Here is a 24,669-nt window from a genome sequence, read left to right as displayed (position 1 = left end):
ACAGAAAGAAGCACCGTAAAAACCACTGAACGACAAAACCGAACAAACATAGGAAAATTCTCATACCCAAAGAACATATATTTATATATAGTGTACAAGTTCTATAAGCCTAGATATTCGTTCCATTGCTTTTTAGAGCCAATTTGCTTTGCTTGCGAGACAAAATCCCCTGGAAAACCCCGTACCTCGGTATTATTTCAACTTCTGACCCCCATTCAAAATGACAATTAGAAAAGATAACACCAGGCATAAACGCAAAAGATCGAGCTAAACTAGTGCTTAGTGTTTAATGATAAACAATTCCAATAAAAGTATTTCAGTTGTGTATATTGTAAAGAACAATTATAAATGAACAAATATAAAGTTAAACATTTAAAGAATAATTCAAAAATTTATTGAAACATTAATAACATAATTGTATTTATCAAAATTAATACAAACAAATTTAAGGCATTAGCATAGCAAAGATAATGGTATACATAAATTGAAATGAAAATGAACACAAAAAGCGCTGATTTAATATTATATTATTAATTATATTATTGCAAACAACATGTGAAAAACAAATGATATTGTCCTTGGTATTTACATATACATAAAGAAAACAGAAAAAAAAACAAAAGAAAAATAAAAAGAAAACGTTTTTTTATATAACCGACATCTTTTCGAGCGCTGCTCTGAGTGGGTTTGAACTGGTTGGGCGCTACGATTGCAAAATTATACATTTTATTTTTGCCTTGTGTTGCGATTAAAATCTATAAGTGTCAAAATAGTTTAATTATTAATACTTTTTTTTACCAGAATTTCTAAACATTTCAAGATTTAAAAAAAATGTTAAGCTCTTTTACCTTAAAAAAATTTATTTTATATATTTTTTTTAAATAACTTATAATAAGTAAATTAATTATTAAAATCACTTGCTCCTCAAAAAATTACTAAATAAACAAAAATATATATATTTATTTTTGAATGAAAGACCTTTCGTAATAAGTTTACATATTCATTAACAAATACTTAAATATTTACCAAAACTTTTGTGTTCAGAATACAATATTAACTTTTTATCTTTAATTTATATAATTAAATAAAATCCCTGGCTGCACTGTTAGGTATTTTCTGTCAATCGGTTTTCAAATTTTCGCGCTCACATCGCCACTCATGCGATGAATCGATAGGCGCGAGCGAGTTCGAATTTGCCGAGAGAGACGGAACGATATTCTCAACTGTGTGTTTATAAGCGAGAACGAATTTTGGTTCGGCAACAATTTCAAACAAGACGTTAAAGGCGACCGTGCCTGCCAGCGACTGTCCAGGAGCCCAGAAATTCCTGCCAGGACTCCAGCCTCAACACACGGTTGAAAACCAAACAGATTTTAATCTCATAAAAGTTTGAAAAGTGCGCGCATCCTTGCCGAGTTTAAAGGTCCTTAAATAAAAGTAATAACAAATAACTTAAAGATGTCTTTCGCCCACGAGCAACTAAATCTGGTCGCCAGCGAGCAGCTGAGCAAAACGGAGACCATCAAGCTGCGCAACCAGCACATCGGGTAAGTCGCATCCTTCCGAAGTCCTTTCCCCACATTCCGCCCTTCGTAATCCGTAATCCGTGGTCCGTAGTCCCTGGTCCGGGTCGTGAGCCTGCGACCTTGCCTTGAATTCGCTGTGGCTGTCAAGGTCAGGCGGCTTCCCCATACTCGGCCCACTCATCGCCTTCCCTCTCTGTCGCTCGCACGTTCACACGACCGCTTTTCTTGTATTTTTGGCACTGTTGCCAACAGCAGCCGCCACCCAAAGAACTTATAAAACAAAAAGTACAAAAAAAAAAAAAACACAGGAAAACAAAAACATGCAGCAGCGGCGTTTGTTACATTTTGGCTTTATTGATTTTATAGCCTGACTGCAAAATAATAGGAAGTCAAAATTAAAAGTCTTTTTACAAAGTAATTCATGTAACTTGGCCAAGAAAAAAGAATTACATATATTTTTCTATAGTCTTCTATCTCGTCTTATCATATAAAGTCTAAATTTCATGTTGGTTTGGTAGCAATAAAATAAAATACATTATTGGCAAAATTAGATGATTTCTAATTATATAAAATTACATAGAAAACTTTTTATACAAGCCAACCAATAGTTTGATAAAATTTCCATATCGTTTGGGCGAAACTTAATGGAATATTTTAATTTAACAAGGGCCATATAACTTGTAAGTGAATGTGTAAGTTCATGGCAATATATATTAATACTTTTTGGGTTTTTTCTTAAGTACGTCATCTTACTTTTGGGATTGTTAGATTTACCAATGAGTGGCAATATATAATTTCTAAAATAAAACAATGACTTAGATTGGGGCTATATATACAATGGGTAACAAAGAAAGTAATCGGCTAATAATTGAGAATTGCTAATGGCTCATTTCTAAAATCAAAGTGCATTTTTTGGTGCCCTGTTAAATTGTTAGCAGCTGTATTCCCGTTTTCTTTGTTTGCCTAAGGCACACCGTAAAATGTTTATCAAACACTGCGAGACGCCTTGTTTTTGTCTGACAAACACAAATACAATAACCATTAAATTCGGGAGTGGGAACGGGAATTATCTTGGTGATTATGAAATGTGGCTCTGACGGGAATGCTATAAAATAGGCCCCGGTTAATGGTGTAACTATAGTCTCCTCATAAGTTATTACACTTTACTTGGTCGCAAGGTTTTTATACCTCAAATTAGCGCTTTACGATTTAACTATTTTATTTGTAATTTTCCCACAGGCAAGCCTGCCAACTCTTCTATCGCTCTGATCCTCTGAAAATTGTACGCGGCCAAGGTCAATATATGTTCGATGAGGAGGGCACCCGATATCTGGACTGCATCAATAATGTGGCCCATGGTAAGTTACAAGATCCAATACAAATCTATTAAAAATATTGATAAAACTATGCCGGGCAAAAAACCATTCCAAATAATAGTTTTATATAAAATATAATATAATTTGATTTATATTTTTTTTAATTTTGACCACTTATTATAATTTCTTACCACAACAATGTGTATCTAAATATCGAACAGATTAGGGTCATATGAGATGTTAGGCAAGAAAACTGATTTAAAAATGTAAAAATTAAATAGATTTCGTTAGAGTGAGTTGCTAGGTTTTATTGTTTTTAATTGCCTAGGCGGCAATTTTGGAACCGGGGCCTGATGACGATTTGTTTGGACCCCAGTCCGGCCGTCGACACCTGGCCGCTGGCGGATCCTATTTCTGTTTATGCTGATTAGCAGCGGCACACGCCCGACTAATACAAAGTGCAGGCCCCATACAAAGTGAGATGTTCAAGTGTTTTTTATGACGAGGGGGGGCGGAACTTTGCATTTGGCAACAAGTTCAAGGTTAAGCGCACAGCACAAATAGATATAGAACAAGTGGCTGGCCAGACGACAGAGGCATGTTCAGGCCCCGATTGAAAAGCCCACTGAGTCGACTGAGTCAGCCTTATCACACATCGCCCACCGGCAATTTTAGATGCTGCCTGCAAATGGGAACGGGAACGGGAACGGGAACGGGAATGGCAATCCGGCGGGCGGGCCTGGCCACTTGGTTCTGATTTCGGATTTCGGGCCCCGACACAGAGCCCACAGAGCAATAACTGGTGATTAAAACAACAGTGTCATCAAGACAATCACAATCACAACAACAACAATAACAATAAGAATAATAGCAAATGGCCACGGGCGCATTTGCGTATAAAATATACAATACTTATTACGTGCACAAATATATCACCCAGGGGGGGCCCAGTCAAATCCAGACTAACCATATCAACTTATCAACAACGGTGGCCCAACAACAACAACAACAATAACAACAACCACAACAACAACGAGGATTGACGTCGGCAACCAATTTGCCAATTTGCTGGGTGCTCAAATTGCTTGCGTCTTGTTTTGTATTTTTCCAAAAACACTTCCTACAACGGAAAATTTCCATTTACAGGCCTCAGTTGAAAGGAATTTCCTGAATCATAATTATTGACATTAATATATTTACAATTTGGCATAACAACAGTATGCAAAAATGGTCTTAGATAAAAAGCCATAACCGAAGATCATGTAACACTTCTAAAGATCCATTTTAGTTATTTATAGTGCAAGCTATTTTTATGGTGGGCCCCTTTTTATTTAATTAGTTTTTCGCTCTGGATTAATGCTAGCCGAACTGATAAGCTGAGGCCATTGACATTGCGAATGTACTGAAAAGTCATGAAATAGAATTGGCAATCCAATGGGACTTGATAACACCGTCCATCGTGCTCTACTATTTATAAATAGCACCCCTTTTGATGGGGGCTCATCAACAGGGGCCAAAACAACTCGTGTTTAAAGGGTCAATTAAGGGGTATCAAGTTGTTTACAGTTCAGAGAGTATTACCTGGTGATGTGTTTGCACCTTTGAGCGTTATCAAATGAATGCTTTTTGTCGCTAAGGGCTTGCCTTTGAAAATCACAAAATTAAGTACATGATTATGAAAATAGTTTTTATTTAGTAAGCCCTTAGATGTTATGTCATTTAAATCATAAAATCATTTGCAATAAACTAAAATCAATAAGATGTCTTCAATCTAAGCAATAGTATATCATGACAAAGAATTATATCACATCTAAGCAAGAAAACATTAACAATTTATAATATGATGACCCACTTCAGTGTTTGCACATTTCGACGCAAAACTCAGTGAACCTTGTGATCATACGATTGATAGTTTGCCACTCCGCCCTTTAAAAACGTAGTAAACGACTCGTGCAGAGGCTCGTAACTCAGGGCTACACCCATAAGTCATCAATAACAAAGTGGGAAATCAGTCCTCAAGCAAACATAGCATGAAACTGAACTGAACTGAGCTGGCCACTATAAACATGATAAGGCGACGACAAGTGCACGTGTTGACGATCTACGATCTCAATAACAAGTTGTTATGAAACTTAAACCACGTTCCGTGTAATCTCGTGATTCTTTTTCCACTCCGGCCGGACCTCCGAGATGGAGAGCCAGCAACATGTGAACGTCTCGTGCGAATGGAAATGTACTCGAGATAGTGCCTAAGCACAATCCGGAAAAAGGGGAGGGGCAGCGGCAGGGTACCGTCCCCGGGGGAGAGTCCACATGGCGTACAGTCTGCCCATCCGTCCGTCCATTGCTCTGTGCCCGTAGTCTAGTTTCAATATTTGTCGTACTGCCCCTACCCCCCCTACCGCGATCTGAGCAATCAGCTGTGCCACTCAGCACACATTGCTCTGCCAGTGGAAAATTCTGAGCAGATAATGGGAAAACCTCCACGAGCTATGAGCTATGGGCTATGTGCCCAATGTGCGGGCTGTGAAAAGTCGGACAAACTGGAGATATGGAAGCGATGACTACTTGTAAATTGACCACAACGTTGCGAAAATATAAATAAATTCGCACGTTTCTAGGTCTATTAATGCAGTGGGGGAAATGTTTGGAATGATCGCTAAATAATTTTATGGAAATTTAAAATTTTAAAAACCTTTAAATTAACATAAGAAGTAAAACAACAAATATCTATCACTTAAACTAAATTTTATGTTTAGATATAATAACTATTTTATAATCAGTAGATTATCGCAAAAATCAATAAGTATCAATTGAATTTTCGCCAAGATCATTTAAAGTGCCGATCAAATATTGATCACTAAAAATAATTTAAATAGGTAATCGAATGATTCTGTAAAATTCAATAATACACATGTGCCATTAGAAAATCATATAAATAAGTTTTCAAAAAGGCTTAAGCGTTTAATGATGTAATCTTAAGGGGAAATACCTCCTTTTCTATAGTTAGATGTGCTTCTATAATTCTTAGTAACTTATAAATATTGTACAGCTTAGCTATTAGTTTTTTTCCAACACAACTGTACCGCTCCACTTGGCTCCTCTGCCACTCGAGAAAATTAGAAACCAATGCCCAGAGATTCCCCCATGGTCACTTCTCATTGCAAACCTAATCTGCAAGCGGACGCAACCAAATCGTGGAATTGGACTCATATTGTGCGGTATAATTTCAGGGCACTGATATAGAAACTAGAAACGTGAAGGCATCGCGTGAACTTCACGTGATACCTGTCGCCCTGAGCACTACGTCTTATCAAAAGGCGTCTGTCTAAGTCCAAATACTACTAATAAGAGCCGGCGGCGGCGGAATTAGAAACGCAATCGGAACGAGTAGTTGACCCCCAAACGTCGCAATCTGTCGCCGTGGACGGTAGCGGAGCGGTCTGGGTCCGGGTTCGGCTTATCGCCCATCCGCCGGGGCCTATGGGATATATCCCACTCATATATATTCTGATAATTGGCGACGCCGTTCCACTTGGATCCGGGCCTGTCTGAAAACGATCTTTTTTCGGTGTGGTGTCAGATTTGTCAGCTTTGATGCGGTGCGATGCGCAAACGACTGGACAAAATTAACGAGCGGTTGAAAATCACGTGCGCTGCTCGCTTATTTTTAGGCATGCCGCGAATCGCTTTGCATTTAAGTGGGTAAAGTTCCCATAAGATAATCTGAAGTGTGCTGATCTATAAATAAGATCTGATAATTTCAAGTCGACTTGATATTGCTGACGATAAGGGACGACCGCCAACAAAAGGTTTCATTTTGGGGTTTTTCACCAGCACTTAAAATTTTAAGAGTATATTCAATTTGATTATTATAAATATTAAAAAAAAATGTTTTTGTCTTTATCAGTTTACCTCTCTTTGCTTATTATATATCTATAAGTTGCCCTAGTTTTGGTTTACAATTTTGTAAATAGATGTGTTATTATCAGCAAACGGACTAAGTAGTATGAATTCGTGAAACGCATACAGTTGCCTCAAATGTAATCTATTAATCTATGAAATTAAATAAGCATATTATAACGACTAAACTTAGAAGTTGTTTGTTATCTATTATTAAGTTGTCCCTAAATAAATCACTCAATAATGTTTCGTTTATCTTGTTTTTTTTTGCAGTGGGTCACTGTCATCCGGAGGTGGTGCGAGCTGGAGCCTTGCAGATGGCCACCATCTCCACGAATAACCGCTTTCTTCATGATGAGCTGGTCCAGTGCGCCCGCACGCTGACCAGCAAAATGCCGGAGCCACTTTCTGTGTGTTTCTTCGTCAATTCCGGCTCAGAGGCCAACGATCTGGCCCTGCGCCTGGCCCGCAACTTCACAAAGCGCCAGGATGTTATCACTCTCGATCAGTAAGTATCTTTTCTTTTTAAAACCAAAACAAAAATAGTATTATGAATATTTATTTTAAAACGAAGTTCCAATGAAGAGCCTTACTGATTTCCATTTCCCTATTTTTAGTGCCTACCATGGCCACTTGCAGTCGGTGATGGAGGTGTCTCCCTACAAGTTCAACCAACCGGGTGGCGAGATCAAGCCCGACTATGTGCATGTGGCCCCCTGTCCGGATATCTACGGCGGAAAGTTCACGGACAAGATGTATCCGAATGCGGATATGGGTGCCCTGTATGCCCAGCCCATCGAGGAGATCTGTGAGAGGCAGTTGGCCAAGGGCCAGGGCGTGGCCGCCTTCATTGCCGAGAGCTTGCAGAGCTGCGGCGGCCAGATTTTGCCTCCGGCCGGATATTTCCAGGCCGTTTACGAGGCGGTACGCTCCGCCGGCGGTGTTTGCATTGCCGACGAAGTGCAGGTGGGATTCGGACGCGTGGGTAGCCACTATTGGGCCTTCGAGACGCAGAACGTCATTCCCGACATTGTGTGCGTGGCCAAGCCGATGGGCAATGGTCATCCGGTGGGTGCGGTGGTCACCACGCCCGAAATCGCCAAGGCCTTCCATGCCACGGGAGTGGCCTACTTCAATACGTACGGCGGCAACCCGGTGTCCTGTGCCATTGCCAATGCCGTGATGCGGGTGATCGACCAGGAGGGTCTGCAGCAGAACGCCCTCGTCCTGGGGGACTACCTGCTGGAGCAGTGCAATCGGCTGAAGCAGGACTTCGAGTGCATCGGCGATGTGCGCGGCACGGGGCTCTTTGTGGGCATCGAGCTGGTCCAGGATCGGGCCGATCGCAGTCCGGACAAGAAGGCCGCCCACTGGGTGGTCAACCGGATGAAGCAGCTTCACCGGGTGCTCGTCTCGTCCGACGGTCCCAACGACAATGTGATCAAGCTAAAGCCGCCCATGTGCTTCAACCGGGAGAATGCCGATGAGTTCCTGCTCGCCTTCCGGGAGTGCCTGACCGCCGTGATGCAGGATCGACTGGCCAGTGCCGCTTCCGCCGCCATGGCGGCCACCAGTGGCGTCATCGCCACCGCCGCCGAGACACTGGCCAACAAAACAAAGCTCTTCGAGCGGCAGGATCGCCTCATCAAGTCGGTCTGAGGCAGTGCCTGCTGGTTGGCCAATGCCACCACTTCCACCACATGCAAGGCCTCTCCGCCAGGGCACAAAATAGCTTTAGCCACCAAGGATATTTAAATTATTCCATTGTCCCACCCATTATCCTTTGTCTCCCATCCCTTCCCAAATTCTCTCCAAAATTTTATTAGATGTAGTTCCATTTACCCGTAATCTACACACACATATATACGCTTTGTAACCATTATTATGTTCGTCATTTATCTTCTAGTATCTAGAAACGTAGGGAAGCCCAACACGAATTTCTTCCATTGTTATTTGTATGTTTAAACCTTTGATAATATTAAGTGAAATATGTTTTAAATGTTATTAAAAAGTTACGCATATTTTGTATATACTTGGTGTTTTAATCTGTATACGAGTATGTTATGATAAGCGTGTTGATTAAATATTGCTCTTATCTTCAACCATCTTTACAATGAAACAATTTTTATCTAAAACAGAGTTCTTAGACTCAGAAGCTAGATGAAACTATTTTTTAAGTACTGGTAAACTGGTACTCAATGGTAAAACTTATTTATCAGAAAATAATCGTATGAAAACACAATAAAAAGTAACTAATAATTTTTTTTTTAATTTTTATTATAAATGTTCGATAGTAAAATGACTGTCCTGAATTTATTAGTGTAAATGGTTGCCGAGTAAATTCAGTAGCGGCGACTGCACATCCGGCTGCATCCTCACATCGATCGCGGTGTCTGCGAATTCCGAGCAAGGCGAGCATCCACAATTGGAGGGCACCTCGTGCTGAAATGAAAATGTCAAATAATTTCCTTTACAACCAAACTGTGGCCTCCACAAACCTTCTGTGTAAACGTGTGGCCATCCTGGCAAATCATTTTCACTGAGATCGGTTGATAGGATTTGATGCTGCAGCAGGTACAGAACTTTTCGTGCATGTCGGTGAGTGTGTTGTACTTGGATCCGGATGAGCAGGCACCCTCGCAGTCGGTGAATCCCTGAATGGGATCGGCATTCACACAGGAGCCATGTCCTGGAACAGGGAACTTAAGGATCTCCTTCGTTCGCGATTCGGCCAGAGAAACAGGCAAGCACGTGGCTGAAAATTAAAAGGATTTTATAATAGGTAAATTTTTAAAATTTATAGCGTCTACACACATTTGTCCTCCACCAGAGGTTCCGATTTGCATCGCTTGCAGCAGCCATCTTGATATAATAGATGGGACAGGCAGCTACCCACATCCGGGCAAACTTCATTCGAGGTGGTTACCAAAAACTGTCCATCCTTCTTGAGACAGCTGTAGCTAGTGCAATTATCGGCCGATTTCCATTGCGCATTGACTTCGTATAGTTTTTGTTCGAAAATGCAAGAGGTCTGGACACACTTGCCACAGCACTTCTTGGTGTCCAAGTTCTGATAGCTAAAGCCGGGGGCACAATCAGTCAAACACTGCTCCAAAGTGCTGACCACTTGGGCATTGCCATCTGGACCGTAGGAACATGTCTCTTGTTTGCACACATCCTTGGCATGCGTCCATTTATCACCCACCGGCTTGGTGAACTTTGAGGTCTCATCGAGCTCGTATTGAACAATGCACAGATCCTTGGGAGGTACTGAAAATAAATGAATGATTTTATTTTTAAATGGGGTTTAATTGCTGACAAGGATCCTTTGCTTACCACATTTGTGGATGGGGCAACACATCCCGTTTTCCTTGACAGTCTTGACTTCGTAAAACCGTTCCTTGCAGTTAATTGGTGCCTGGGGACACAACTCCGGCTTGCACTCAATCTTTTGAGTGGGGCAGCAGCCTTCTTCGATCTTAACAATGACCTCGCCTGGTAGCACTTCCCGCAGCTTAACAATCTCACACTCATTCTTGGGCTTGCACTCTGAAAAGGGTTATTGTTAGTTTTAAAGAAATATATTCTGGACCTATGACATACCGCATATATACTGGGGACAGCCGTTCACATCCATCTTCTGCTTTTTGAACTGCCCGGGTCCGCAGATGGGCATCAGCGGAGACAGACACAGCTTGGCCGGGTCTTTGGTTTCCGGAACACAGCGATACCTGGGACAGCACTCCTGCACGCTGACAATGGTCTCCGGCTTGTAGCCCTCGGCACAGATGTTCTCCTCCACCTGGCACTTCTTCTCCACACACGAGCTCTTGCCCTTCTGATCGCATTGGCACTCGGTGCACTTGTCCTTCTGCCATTTGTCGCCAGGCAAATGGACGCCATCGTCGCACTTCGTGCAGGCTACTTCGGGGACACACTTGCCGCCATCCATTACCTTTCCGGCGGGACAGAAACATCCCTCGAAACGCTCCGAACTCAAGCACATCTCATCGCTCTTGACGGTGTGCACGACGGCCTGGTTTTTCAGGCTCACCGCATCGAACTCGGACATGGCCTTGATGGTATCGCAGTTCTTGGCACAGCCACATGGCTCGTAGACCATGTCGCTGGGGCACTCGAAGGGACAGAGCTGAGGTCTTCTCCAATTGGTGCAAATGCCATGCTGGTTGCACTCCTTGGCGTAGGCTGCCAAGGCCACACAAACTCCCTGCTGGGTGTTTCCCGGCTTGCAGATGTCCTGCTGACAGGCGGAAACGTACGAAATGGGATCCACGGCCAGGGGGCACTTGCCGAAGAGGTCGGCATTGTAGAACTGCAGGCAGGGATCCTTCTCCGGCGGCAGGGGAATGCACTGCTCCTTGGGCACATCCTCGCTGAGGCACTCCTCCACCAAACCAAGTTTCGGCTCATCCGCCTGCCAACTCTGGATAACGTCCACTCCCGCCTTTTTCTTTGCCGGATTGGGTTGAAGGTCGTTGGAAGCATTTCCATTACAATCACCACAGAGACCCTCCATCTTGCTGCCATACTTGATACTTGGCACGCCCAACGAGAAAATCAAATCATCGAAGGAGGCCGTCAGCTCCACATGGGATTCGGGAAGGGAGAGCACCAGTTCCTTGCCCACCACCTGTCGCAGACTGATCCAACTGTCCTTGTAGGGTATCTGCTTGACCTCGAATCCATCGACCAGAACCTGCAGGGATTTGGGTTTCTGCGGAACACGCTGCACATGGATCACATGATCACCATTCAAGATGTGCAAGGATTTGGCGCAACTGCCGCCCTCCACTGGTGTCGGCTGTCCCAGCTTCTTGCAGTCATCCATGGTGGCATAGACTTGGAACGTGTGCACCCCGGGAAGAACCACATCCCGCGAGAGCAGATATGTGCAGTTGCCATTGAAGCTGAAGCTCTTGCGGTCGTAGGTCATGTACTTGGAGGCACCCAGGGCATTGCACACACAGTCCTTGCACTCGGATATGGGCACACAGTTGGCTCCCTTGCGGACAGTTCCCTCCGGACAGTAGCAGCCCGGGAAGCAGGCATCTGGCAGCACGGGACAGTCATCGCCATGGACATTGTCGCACGACGGCTCGCAGCGTCGCTTGTAACAGTCCGTGTGAACCAACGGAGCGGGACAATTGATCTCGCACTGGGCCACGGCTCGCCAGGTGGTCAACTGAACGAGCGGATTCACGCTGAGGCACTTCTTCACAAAGCTCTCCAAAATGTTGCATTTGCAGGCGGCTGGATCCCCATTGTTGGCCGTCATGCAATTGCAGGCAGCTTCCAGGCAGTAATTGTTGAGGAACTGCTTGTAATTGACGGCCTTGTGGCAACGAGCAAAGGTTGGATGACTGTGCAGATAGATTACAATATAATTAACTTAAAAATCACTTACTATGACCAAGTACTTACTGAATAATGTTGCAGAGTTGCAAGGCCTTTGCCTGCATCTCCCTGGAGCACTTGAGATCGCCACATTGATCCTTCGGAATTCGCTTGTCATACCAACTATCGCCGAACCTTTCCGTATTTGCAATGATCTGACCATCCGGCGATCGCTTGTCATCCTTTGGATTTCCATTGTAGTAGCCACACAGACCATCGACGGTGCGCATGAACTTGGATGAGATGCCCACCTTGACGATTCCGATGTCGTCCAGCTGCACCCAGAAGCCATATTTGGTGGACACGGCCAGCAGGGTCTTGCCCGGCTGGGAAACCACAAACGAAGCCTTGCAAATGGGCGAGTTTATTAGCTGCTGCACAGTGAACTCAAAGCCATTGAACTTGAGCTTCATGTGCGGCAGGAGAATCAATTCGTTGCCGGCCTCGGTGTCCTGAATGGTGATCACTTTGTGACAAACTTTACGGGTCTCGTCGCTACATTGTTGGTGGACTGGAAACACAATGAAATAATAAGTTAATAAGATGTTTTAATTAAATAAAACAAAAAGGATATCCCACCCGATATAGACCAACTGCTCTTGTGAATGTCTCTGGCCAGGATGTGGCTGCAGGGTCCGTACTTGAAAACAGTGCCATCGAATGTGGTGAAGCTCTTGCCGCTAATCTCACACACATCGTCTTTGTTGGGTCGCAGGACACAGGTGTACCTGAGGCAGTCTCCCACCTTGGCCGTGCTCATGTCCAGCTCCACGTCGTACTTCTCCGGACACTTTGGTTCCGTGCATGTGACCGTCTCGTTCTTGTCCACTTGCTTGTTGGGAATGGGCACACATGTGAACTCGTCGCACTGCTCCTCCTGCTGGTAGTCCAATTCCTGACTGGGCATGGCCAGAATCTGTTCCTTCGACGAGATGAACTTGGTCTTTGTGATAGTCTGGCCGTCGTCCACTATCGACACCTGTTTCGAGAAGGTAAACATCTTGGACATCTTTCTGGACTTCTTTTCCGTAATTTTAATCTTCATCTGTGGCGGGCAGACGGGCACGGGACATGTGATGACTTCAGCTGGACGAAGGTAAACTTATTTAATGGATTTTCTTATTCATTTACTTCTTTCCGAACTCACTCTCATTCTTTTCCCGATTGATTTCGGGCTCCACGGTGAAGGAGTCACTGCAGCTGGCATCCTCGTCATCAGCACAGTCCTGCACTCCGTTGCACCAGAGAATCTCCGGGATGCAATCTCCGCTTGAGGGGCACAATCTTTGATGTTTGGGACAGGACTCGCACTTGCAGAAGCAGTCGCTGGTGATCACCGGACGCAACTTCGAGTCCTGACAGGGCGGACACTTCTTGGGCTTGCAATTCTTATGCCCTCCGAGCACGCAAACACATTCTTCGCAGGCCGAGTTCTCGAACTTATTGCCAATCGGATAGCTAACGTAGTTCTCGATGCAAGGACACAGATTGTGCTGGACGCAGTTACTGCCATCCCAGAAGAGCTGATCCCGGCACTGGCATTCGGAGCTTGAACTGGTGGAAGTGACGCCATCGCAGACATTGCATTTTGTGGGCTTTGTCTCCTCAACAGGCACTTGTCGTTGGATTTCAGCTAAGAATAAAGATAAGCAAGCATTATCCAACTACACATTTTAAAGGAGAATTTGACTTACGATATGGTAAGAAGCATCCCAGCGGTTCAATTCGCATATTGATGTTCCTTTCCCAGTAGGCCGGCACAATCTTGATGTACTGCGTCAGTATGGGATTCTTGAAATGATGCTTGCGTTCAGTTTCTGCATCGATGTTTGCCTCGAAAATGCGTGGCTGTCCGTTGGTGGAGAGCACCGTGTTCCAAGTGGGTTTCTTCTTGGAGAACAGCACCTTGTAGCCGGTGACCCATCCGTCCGGACCGCCCTTTGTTACAAATCCGGAAATGTTCCGGGGCTCCAGGAAATCAAACTCAATGAACTCGTTTTGGCTATTTGCCAGTGGTCGCCAGGCAAGTGGTGTGGACAATTTCAGTAGCTCCAACAACTGTGATTTCTTTCCCTGATTGGGCTGCTGCCATAAGCTGCTCGATTGAACCTGGTCCTGGTGCATCTTGCCCTCATCCACGCCCATCAGATCGATGCACTCCTGATCCACCAGTTGAGCTGGTCGCTCTGTGGCGGGTGGTATTGTTGGCACTGTGGGCACTGGCTGAGGTTCCACCTTGTCTCCGCAAATCAGCAGTTCCACACGCATGGCAATGGAGCCGTGCCATTTAAGGGGATAAATGCGAAGGGAACTCGCTTCGATGGGAATCTTGAAAAGGGTCTGTACCGGAGCCCTTGAATCCAGGGGACCATTGAACATCTGCGGCTTTTCCGTTTCATCCACCAGATAGTGGTAAGCCACTCCATCATGACTGTGAAGGATCTAAAATGGCAAATAACATTTGTCTCTGTAAACAGTACTACTAGCTACTAAGAACTCACCTTAAAGAGGGTCACATAGTTGTCGAATCCAGGACTGCCAGCCATAATCACACCATAGAAGGGCTCTGGTTTGCCAAAGTTCAGTTCCAAATACTGCATCTGATCGTTAATGCTGGGTGACCAACTGCCCTTCGGATGATCTTTCGTAAGACGAGCCATTTTCGGGCCATGTTCGGGGGCCAACTGGGAACTGGCATTGAAAATGCTGTCGGGCTCTGAGTGTGCAGTGTTCTCTATCTTGGCAATGAGGCTGAAAATATATATATATCAACTATTATTTGGTTATAATTGGAATATATTTTATTTTACCGTTCTGGTGAACATTGCAGCGGTGGAGTGACGGTAACAGGTAAAATGGGAACCAAAGGTTTCAACTCCTCTTCACCATCTGAAATGAAAGAGTTGACATGAAATGTGGTATATGTTCTATCCCTAGTTGTTACCCACCATCTGGCTTGGGAACAGGCTCCTGCTTATTGGGCACACAGGTGAAGGCATTGTCGATGCACTGACAAACCTCAAATTCGCCGAGCACGGGCTTATGTGGCTGGACATAGTGTTCAGCCTTGTCCATGCAGGGACATTCGTCGGCATGAACACAGGTGTCCTCATCCCTCCAAAACTTTCCCAGTTTGGGGCAATCCGGTCGCAGTTCGTCCACACAGCCCGGCTTACAGTGTTCGCCAATTTGGCAGAGACCTCTCTTTTTCAGGATACTGCCATAGTAATGGCAGGTGTGTTCACATTGATTGGCACATTCCGATTTTACCTTTCCAGGTGGACATTGTTTAATGGGCTCCAGCTCCGGCTCTGGTTTTGGCTTCAGGCCACAGCTGGGCTTGATCTCTGTGACGGTGGCTATGTGATCGCAAATAAACATCGTGGGATTGAACATCATGTACTCCCCGCAGGTCTGTTCCACATAGATATAGCCACCCTCGACTCCCTTGGGCTGACAGTGCAGGAACTTGTGGCAATCGCCGGGGAACTCCTTGTACTCCACAATGGCAGCATCGCAACCCATGCCGAGTTGTGGTTTTTCCGTGGGCTTGGGTGTCACGGCCTCGGGTTCCTCGTCGCACTGGCAAAAGGCGCGCAGTTCATAGTCGTGGCACTTTCCAATGCATCGCAGACCCTCCTCCAGATTGCAGATCACATTCTCGTCCATTTGTTCTGGAGCCTCGTGGGTTTCCTTCACCCGACACTCCACCTTCTTCATGTATTGCTTGAGGCAGGTGCCGTAGACATTCTCCGTCCGATCGTAACGAGGCACTTTCTCCTCATCGTTCAGCCGCACACTCTTGTCCGAGGTGTCCCGATCCTTGTCACACCATCGAGTCCATCCCTTGACGCACTTGGTCTGATTTTGGGTAGCCAGAGGAGTCTGCACCGTGGTGCCCTCAATTAAAGGAGCAGGACGTCCTGTCGTCGCGGGAACATCACATTTCACACCGCTGCAGATCTCTTTTCGCTTGGAGCATCGGCAAGTGGCACACGAATCCGTATAGGTAATGTCACCTTCGTAGAATGTCTTGCCCTCTCTGACCATACACACTGGCTTACAGTCCGCCTTGGGTACACAATCGTGGTAAGTGTCGTTCAGATAGATAAATCCATCGTCGCAGGGCTTGATGTGGCAGCCCTCAAGGCAATTCTCCCGGTTGCACATCCGCTCAGCGATTCCCTGATCGAGGAAGTTGTCACAGGTCTCCACCGCACAGGCCGGAGTGCAGGCCTTGTAATCCGAGCAATGGGGATCACATTGCATGGCTGCAAATTTTAAAAAGGTAAAATTTAGTAATGGGAAAAGTATTGATACAAAATATAATATGCAAATTCAAAGCAGGGACCGTTATCATTATTAGTCTTATTTAAAAAATCACAAGAAAACAAGATATTTTCGTAAAATTAAATAACATGCAATTTAAAGTCTAAACAAATTATTTAAATTAATATTGCGCTCTAAGTAAATTTTGGCAAAAACTTAAATAACAAAAATGGAACCGTGGAAACTATGAAACAAGCTGAGATTGACTTCTATTAACTTTCCAAAGTGTGAACAAAACTTATATTGCTTGATTTGAAAGGGTTTGTTACGGTAATTATAGTACAATAATACTCACGGCAAAAATGCTGGGATCTCCAGCGGATGTTGATGCCCTTCTGGGCGCAGGCGTCCGCGTAGGCAGCCATGGCGGTGCAGAGGCACTCGCAGTCGCCGCCCTGATCGCAGGCACAGGTGTCGAAGATGCAGCGCTTCCAGTACCGCTCCAGGGGCACCTCGGCATGGCACTCCTTGAAGAGATCCGATTTCAGAGCTCCGCACTTCAGTTGGGCCCAGGTTTCGCGTTCCGGATGCTTTTTGCAAGCATCAATGGGCGCCACAGGAGCCGAGCAGTGGGGCTGCAACTTCCAGGCGTGGCCAAAGAGCATCGGACTGGTCTCCAGGCCCAGCGAGGGTGTCTGCATGTCATCCAGACTGTTGCCATTGTAGTTGCCGCACAGTCCAGTGACTTTCTGGCGCCACTCGTTGCCCAGTTTTACATAAACCCGCGTGCCCTCGTCCCATTTCACTTGCAACTTCAGTGGGATCACTTCAACTACAACGAAAACACCAGCTTTGTAAATGTGGAAGGCATTGTGACCCTTCGAATTAACACTGTCTCGGAGTTCTAAAAATAATTAATATAAATTATTCACTGGGGCTATTTAAAAGTGATATTTACTAACTCTTTATAGGCGACTTATTAGGATCAGTGCTGTAAGCCGAATCCGCACTCAGAAGTAGCGATTCCTGAGCTTGGCCAGTCAACGTGATTTCCAGAGACTTGGAGCAAGTAACGCCCATTGTGCCACAGAGAACATTCTGGATGGTAATGCTGAAGCCATCGCCATTGTCGAAAACTCCTTTGGCCAGGACATAGTCGCAGGCTCCCTGGAAGTCAAAGTCATGGCCATCGAAGGTGGTGAAGTGCGAATCTCCCCAGACGCTGCACGTCGATTCGCAGCCATTCTTCGAGCACTTCCAATTGCCAGCCTGGCACTCGCACAGGTTGCAGTCCTCCTTGATCTTCTCGCCATCGTCGTAACTCTTGCCGGCATGATGGCAGGAGCAGTTGGTGGGCAGAACGCAGGCCAGGCGGGAAGTATCGTAGACATAGCCCTCCATGCAGACGCATCCGGGAAGACAGTCCGAAGAATCGGCCACGTATTTGTCCATGTTCTTGCAGGTCTTCGGCTCCTTGGGGGCACACTTCGTAAACTCGGCGAACGGCTGTTTGGCGCACTTCGAGCGCAGTTCCGACGACGGTGGGTACTTGTCCTTGTCACCTGGCTCGGCATCCTGGCAATCCCACACGCCATTCGTACAGGTGCAAAGATCCAGGAACTTCACGCCCGGACGCACCTCTTTGTAGCCTGGCCTAAAGGACATGCCGTCGAACGAGCAGTGGCACTTCTGCTTGGGCACACATTCACCCTCCTCGCTGACATATTCTCCATGCGGACAACGACATCCCTCGACGCACTCCCGCTTGCAGGAGCCCTTGCTGGGCAGATCGTCGCAGGACAAGGCACAGCCATCGCCGCATTCGTCAAACACCTGGCCCATGGGACATTTCACAGCTGCCGAATGAGTGTAAAAAAATTGCATAAATTATTTTGATTATATATAATATCTAGTTTAAATATCAGAAGAAGTACAAAATTGTAAAATTTTGAGTACCAGAACCTGGTGTAACTCTGCCAAAGATAACGATCCTCTTTACTTTTCTACTGAATTTGAAAAATAAAAATTTTAGCCAATTTTTGAATTTTTCATCTACATTTTTTTACTATATCCATTTTTAAATTAGTAGAATTAAAATACACAAATATGGAACCTTTACTCACCGCATTCCTTAACGGACATACGCCAGCCGGTCTTAACGCCCTGTCGCATGCACTCAGTACCGTAGGCCGACAGAATAGGGCAGAAACACTTGGAGAGATCGTCCTTGCAGGCGCATGTATCGTAGAGGCAGTCCTCGTAGAACTGCTCTGGTTCCACCAGGAAGTGACAGTCCTGGAAGAGGTCCTGCAGGATCCAGTCGCAGTGCTTCTCCGCCTGGGCTTTTTTCTCCGGATTGAGAGTACAGGGATGGGGTCCTTGATGGGTCTCGGCCTTGAACTGGCAGGTGTCCTTGGTGCGCCACTTGTCGGCAAAGGGCTCCACGGCCGTCTCCACATCACCTTCGGGCGTGAGGAAGTCATCCTGTGTGTTCGAGTTAAATGTTCCGCACAGACCCTGCGTTTGGCCCCGCAAACTGGGCGGGGCGTCGATATAGACCCTCGAAACTCCGTCCCACCAGACTCGAATTCCATCTGCAAACTCCACGGTCAGGAAGGTGGAACTGGCGCGTCGGATCAGTACCTCGCCCAGACCCAGCATCTTGGGCAGCTTGACAATAGGCTTGCCATTTACCATGGTGGTCAGGCCCTGGTCCAATTTAATCACCGACGGAGTACCATCGCGCAGAATGAATCGAATGGTCACGGACTTGGTGCAAGATGGGTCATCGGGTGCCACGAAACTCATGGCCTCCGAAACGGCTCCCGAACATGCCACATTCTCCGCCTCCACCGACATGTTCTGCGTCTTCAGCAGATAGTACGAGCACTTGCCCATGAAATCGTATCGCTTGCCATCGAATGTCTGATAATGCGGATCTCCGATGGCCCCACAGCGGGCGCCACATTTGTCCTCCGTGCAACGCCACTGGCCGTTCTTGCAGGTGCACGTGTTGCAGTTCTTCTTCACCGTCGACTCCGGCTTGAACTCCTTGCCGCGCAGCGAGCACGGACAAAGTTCGCGGGTGATGCAGGCCTCCTTGTACTGGACAGTTCCCTCCGGACAAAAGCACCCCTCGTTGCAGGCACCCCTCGTGGCGGGAATGGCCAAGTCCGAGTCACAAGTGGGCTCCACATTGGGACCGCAGGCCTGATAGACGCGTCCAAAGCCACAGCTGATGGCTGCAAAAAATTTGATTTTAAGAAAATTTGAATAACTTTATATGTAGGTGGGTTCTTATAATAATAATTCAATTTTTCTGTGCGAGTGTGTAAAATAAAATTTTCAGGAAAATCTCTTAAAACACTTATGCAACGCAATTCATGGTATATTAAGCTTTTGAAAAATGAATTGTAAGTTAATGCTTTTGTTTAACAATGACGAATTTTTTTTACAAACTAAAAAAAGGTAGCTCTTTATTAAATATTAAATATTATATATAAAACTGTGAAGACTCAAGACCCTTAAATATTTTAAAACAATCCTTTTCTTCGGTTTTTCTGCAGTCTATAAGCAACCGTTTGGGTAAGTTTGGAGCAATGCTTACGACATATTTCCAGATTCCTCCAACCATGCGCCAACTTGATTCCCTTGAAGGCACATTCCTTGGCCAACATGGCGATGGCATCGCAATTACAGCTCTCCGGATGCTCCCGATTGGCACAATTGCAGTAGTCCGCCATGCAGGTGCGGATCAAGGCGTCGTAGTTGAAGGGTTTGATGCAATCGCCGAGCTTCTCGTTGGCCAACAGACGCTCGCAGACGGAGACAGCCTTCTGGAGCTTCGTCTGCTCACAGGAGTCCATGCCGAACTCCATCTCGGCACTGTTCTCCACCTGGCACAGTTCACCGTGATCCTCGACGCGCCAGGCGTCAGCGAAAGCCTTAACAGTCGCTAGTTTTTTGCCCGTCCTGGAGGACAAGTCCGTGTTGGTGTCACCGTCCAGGGATCCGCAGAGACCACCAACTTTTCCCCACATCTGGGGACCGGCATGCACGGACACATACTGATGATGGTCCCAGTCCAGTTTGATGCCCACGGATTCCAGATCGATCTGCACATGCTGGGCCACGGGCATTACTTTCATGCCCATTACTTGCACAGGCATGGGCAATTTCTTGATGGGCGTGGACAGCTGAATGGTGCCATCTAAATGGGAGTGTTTTCCTCTTAACAAATTCAAATGATTCAAATAAATACTCTTACTCAGATTCTCGAAGGTGTAGAGTACGGATTGCCAAAGAACCTTGAGGGTGTGTGCACAACCATAGCCAGAGCCATAAGGACAAGCCTTCAAGATAATATCAAAAGTACCCGATACTTTGTCCGTAACCAGCGTGTGCGAGCAGGAAAGTGGTGCCCTATAGGAATAATGGGTTAACAATTCTAAATAAAATTGATTTAATCACTTTGCACTTACTTAAACACCAATCCATCGAAGGTCTTCATGTTGATGCCACCCCAAGTGGTGCAAAGAGCTGGTCGAGGGGTTTTGTCAATCACGATATCCAAATCGTTGCTCTGGTACAGGGAATAGCTGCTCAAGGTGACAACAGTTTCCTCCGATGACCACCATTCCTATTTTATTAATTTGATTAATGTCGAGGCCTTGTATAAAAATATAATTTTAACGTACACTTCTTCTTTCTATATCACGATACTTGGCCAGCAAGGCCAATAGCTTTTCGCGTTCGGTTCGGATCTCGTAGCCCAGTTCCGCACTCATTCCGCGCTGATAGCTTCCCCCTGCATGATGCATTTCACCATGTGTGGACGATGTGGAGCGAATGGTGTAACCAGGAGCTGCAGAAATGTGGTTTTGAGAATAAAATAAGTTAAAGGGTGGTCTGCTTATCTTTTTTTTAATAAAAAGCATGGTGTTTTATTTGAAAACACTAAGAAATTATATTGAAATATTAGAAATATATTAGAGCATCTTAAAAATAATATCTGTTTCATAATACTGTTTTTTTAATAACATATTTTGGTAGTTAATGGGCAGAACACAAACGTGCCATATTTCTGTAACACTTCTGATTAAACCTTGTCAATAATTTGGAGTTTAAGCACTTAAAAAAATCTTTTCTATATTTATTATTCTATATTTATGATAGTTTTATGCATCATATATTCATTTCAAAACTTACGGAATATGCACTTTGGTAATGGGGCAGGAAGATATTGTCCTTGCTGATAGGTACACTTGTACTCTATGTCAATACGCCCTTGGATCTTCAATCCCGGTACCTGAGGGCAGCTAAATGTGCAACGAGCCTCCTCCATTTCATAGGCACACTTGTAGTTGCCATTAAAATTGGTATTTGTCACATTGCAACTCTGGATATCTGTAAAATATCATACGATTATAGTGTTTAATCGATTTAATAAAAATGGCAATCAAAGTTTTTAATGTTATTTTGACCCACATATTTAATGTGAAAAAACCCTTTAATCATTATACTCACTGTATTGACAATGGGCACCACGGAACATCTTCGAGCATTGACAGACATTGAAGCTAATGCATTGTCCTCCGTTTTGGCAGGCCGGGGCACAAGTGGCTAAACAAAAAAACTTATAATCAGAAATATTTTTAACTTTTAAGTGGCATTACTAACGGGCACAATCGGGGGGCTTGGAAAGCCCCGTTTTGGTGTGCACCCACTGGCCGTTGCGGCACTCAATGTTTGTGATGGCACTGCCATCAGGAAATTGGAATCCCCTCATGCACTCGGCATGGCAAATGCTACAATGAAAGTAGGGTGTTAGGTGCTATAGCATCTTTAATAACTTAAAAAAAAAACTCACTTATTCTTGCAGGATACTTTGGAGTTCTTTGGCGCCTTTGGAAAGGAAGCACATACGGACTTCTTCTGCTGGCACACAGGTCCGTAGTAATTCTCCGGGCACTGGCACACTCCGGCCGAGATGCAGATGCCGTTGTTCTGGCACCGAGGCTGGCATTGAGCCTGGCATGGTGGCACCTCCGTGAACGCAGAGTTGGCCACGATCCATCCGTCATTGCTGCAGAACATCTCCAGGTACTGTACGTCCTGGGCGAAGCTATAGCCTGCGGGGCAGAAAACCTTACAGCGTCCATTGTGGCACTCGGATTGGACATTTGAGGGCAGCTGCAAGGCGGAACACTTTCCAAAGGCTGCCAGGATCTGGCCTCCGCTTCCGTAAAAATTTCCCTGACTTCTGTAAAAGATGTCACTGTAATGATTAGATACACATTCGTTGGGCACCTCAACTCACCCCTTTCCAATGCCAAATACTCCCAAGGTTTTGGTTAGCAATCCTCCTCTATGATTTAAAGTTATGTTAAAGGAAGTTCACCCTAAGTAGCCCTAAGTTACAGCTTACCCAAAACCAGCTCCACCAGAATATGACGTCTTAATGCCGCCACCATATCCTCCACCGCCTCCTCCTGAGCCTCCATATGTGTATCTCGCACTGCAAAATAACATACATTATCCAGTTATATAATCCCCGCTGAACTTGGCGAATTATAGCGCTTTCTTCCGACTTTATCATTACCTAACCGGCGGGGCGCCCTGGAGGAAGTTCAAGTTAATATGGCGTTCGCTGCGAGTACTCTCGTTATCGACGGTTTCCGGTTCCACTTGGAGCAGCGGGCTAAATTCGCAAATAAATTATGCAATCATTAAGATAAAAAGCTTTTTATATAGCAAATGCAAATATTATTTTTTTGTGTTTTTGACAAGATTATATCCGAGTTTCTAAAAAAAAGTCCCTAAATTTTTAAATTATAACTGAGCCAAACACAAGTTTTGTTTTTTTCACAATTATATCTGAGTTTCTTAAAAAAAAGTCCATAAAACTTAGTGTTGAAACTTAGCCAAGCTTATTATTAAATGAGAAAGTAAGATAAGGATATTATTTGGTTGTTTTTAATCGTTTAATATTTTTTTTGGGTTAGGCAACATAGAAATCTAATAAAAGTTCCTCCAGCACAGTCTACCCAACAACTTAACTAGAGGTTAACCTCTTAAAGTATAGATCTTTATTCCAACCTGTAGTGAGGCAAGGATATCCTTACGGAAAAGGCTTAAACATTTTAGCTAAGACAACACTTCATATTAGTGAAAAATATTAAAACTACTTCGTTTTAAAAAATCCGGATACACATTCAACGTAAGTGTTTTAATGAAAATTTGTAGGAATTCTTTATCACTTCGGGTTTCATATTTCGTACAATATTTTGTAACAAGGTTATAGTTTCTAATTATATCGAATTTTAAATGTGTTTATAAATTAAGTTTATAAACAAACACTTCAAACGAAATGATAATTAAATTGTACCACTATTATCTTTTCCATTTTTTATTTTTTTGACTCGCTTTATTTAAATTTTATAATAAAATGTTTTGACACTTTTAAATCAAAAACACTTTTTCACATATAACATACATATGATGTGCTTTAAACATTGCCTTCCGGTTATAAAATTGATTTGTATAGTGAAGCACTAATTTATAAACGAGAATTTTTTTTTGTCAACTATTAGCACTATCCTTTCACTCACTTTATATCCTCGTCATCCTCATCTTTCATTATAATGTCTCCATCCTCGGCCCACACATATGAAATCAGTAGCAGCCACAAGGATAAAGAAATCACTTTGTTCGCCATTGTATTTGGCAAATGCGCACTTTTATGTTAAGTTTTTCGCACAGGAGTATCCTGTTGGTAGTTAACACTGGTAATCCATTTCTGCCAGGACACTGCTGAGCCTTTGGTCCTTTTTATATCCTTTGCTTAGACTATTATAACTTCTAAGCACTTAATCACTTTCACTTTTTAGATATCCACTGAACTTGACGAGTTTGAAGCACGATCGCGACTAATGGTGCCAGTGGTTGGGGTGCGCCTTTTATAGCCCCGAAGGCGGCGATCTAATACACATTCTCGGACTTTTATCAAAACAACTCGGTATGTTTAGGTTCAAGCCCACCAACATTTATCAGAATCCGCAAAAATAGGCACCATCTTCAGCTTATCGCCTCTGCTGTGCTTAAATTAGCATCGCGAATGTACCGAAACTGTGCCAAGTTTAAGCCGATGCCAATGCCTGCCTGATAATGCCATTTCCGGCAACTATGTCATAACTTTAGAACGGACCACAATCAGGGGGGTAAACATTGTTTACCCGGGG

General features: G+C 44.6%; 2 protein-coding genes across 3 annotated transcripts; one reads left to right on the top strand and one right to left on the bottom strand.

Annotated features, from left to right (window-relative positions):
• Positions 1-1,247: 1,247 nt before the first annotated feature.
• LOC108146904 (alanine--glyoxylate aminotransferase 2-like) lies at positions 1,248-8,773 on the top strand. The gene is made up of 4 exons (XM_017273146.2): positions 1,248-1,547; positions 2,766-2,884; positions 7,019-7,253; positions 7,363-8,773. The coding sequence occupies exons 1-4, from the start codon at positions 1,459-1,461 to the stop codon at positions 8,402-8,404; spliced, it is 1,485 nt and encodes a 494-aa protein (XP_017128635.1). The 5' UTR covers positions 1,248-1,458; the 3' UTR covers positions 8,405-8,773.
• A 233-nt stretch (positions 8,774-9,006) lies between these two features.
• Positions 9,007-24,350, bottom strand: LOC108146764 (hemocytin). Of its 2 annotated transcripts, none has more exons than XM_017272900.2 (27): positions 24,040-24,350; positions 23,031-23,129; positions 22,857-22,946; positions 22,749-22,796; positions 22,299-22,691; positions 22,109-22,236; positions 21,956-22,051; positions 21,638-21,835; positions 21,127-21,293; positions 20,911-21,068; positions 20,697-20,851; positions 20,037-20,639; positions 18,553-19,671; positions 17,392-18,285; positions 16,785-17,333; positions 15,109-16,431; positions 14,971-15,049; positions 14,662-14,911; positions 13,855-14,602; positions 13,308-13,793; positions 12,740-13,246; positions 12,188-12,671; positions 10,349-12,126; positions 10,082-10,294; positions 9,560-10,015; positions 9,244-9,500; positions 9,007-9,187 (listed from the first exon to the last, which is right to left on the bottom strand). In XM_017272900.2, exons 1-27 carry the CDS (start codon positions 24,144-24,146, stop codon positions 9,062-9,064), a joined length of 11,511 nt encoding a protein of 3,836 aa, XP_017128389.1. In that variant the 5' UTR covers positions 24,147-24,350; the 3' UTR covers positions 9,007-9,061. The 2 variants fall into 2 exon arrangements, with proteins under 2 accessions (XP_017128389.1, XP_017128390.1); XM_017272901.2 differs by having other exon boundaries at positions 22,299-22,688.
• Positions 24,351-24,669: the final 319 nt, after the last annotated feature.

The sequence above is a fragment of the Drosophila elegans genome, unplaced genomic scaffold (assembly GCF_018152505.1).
Source record: "Drosophila elegans isolate 14027-0461.03 unplaced genomic scaffold, ASM1815250v1 contig_208, whole genome shotgun sequence".
Classification (NCBI taxonomy): domain Eukaryota; kingdom Metazoa; phylum Arthropoda; class Insecta; order Diptera; family Drosophilidae; genus Drosophila; species Drosophila elegans.
The sequence above is the reverse complement of the archived record's forward strand: the minus strand, read 5'-3'. Positions and strand labels throughout refer to the sequence as shown.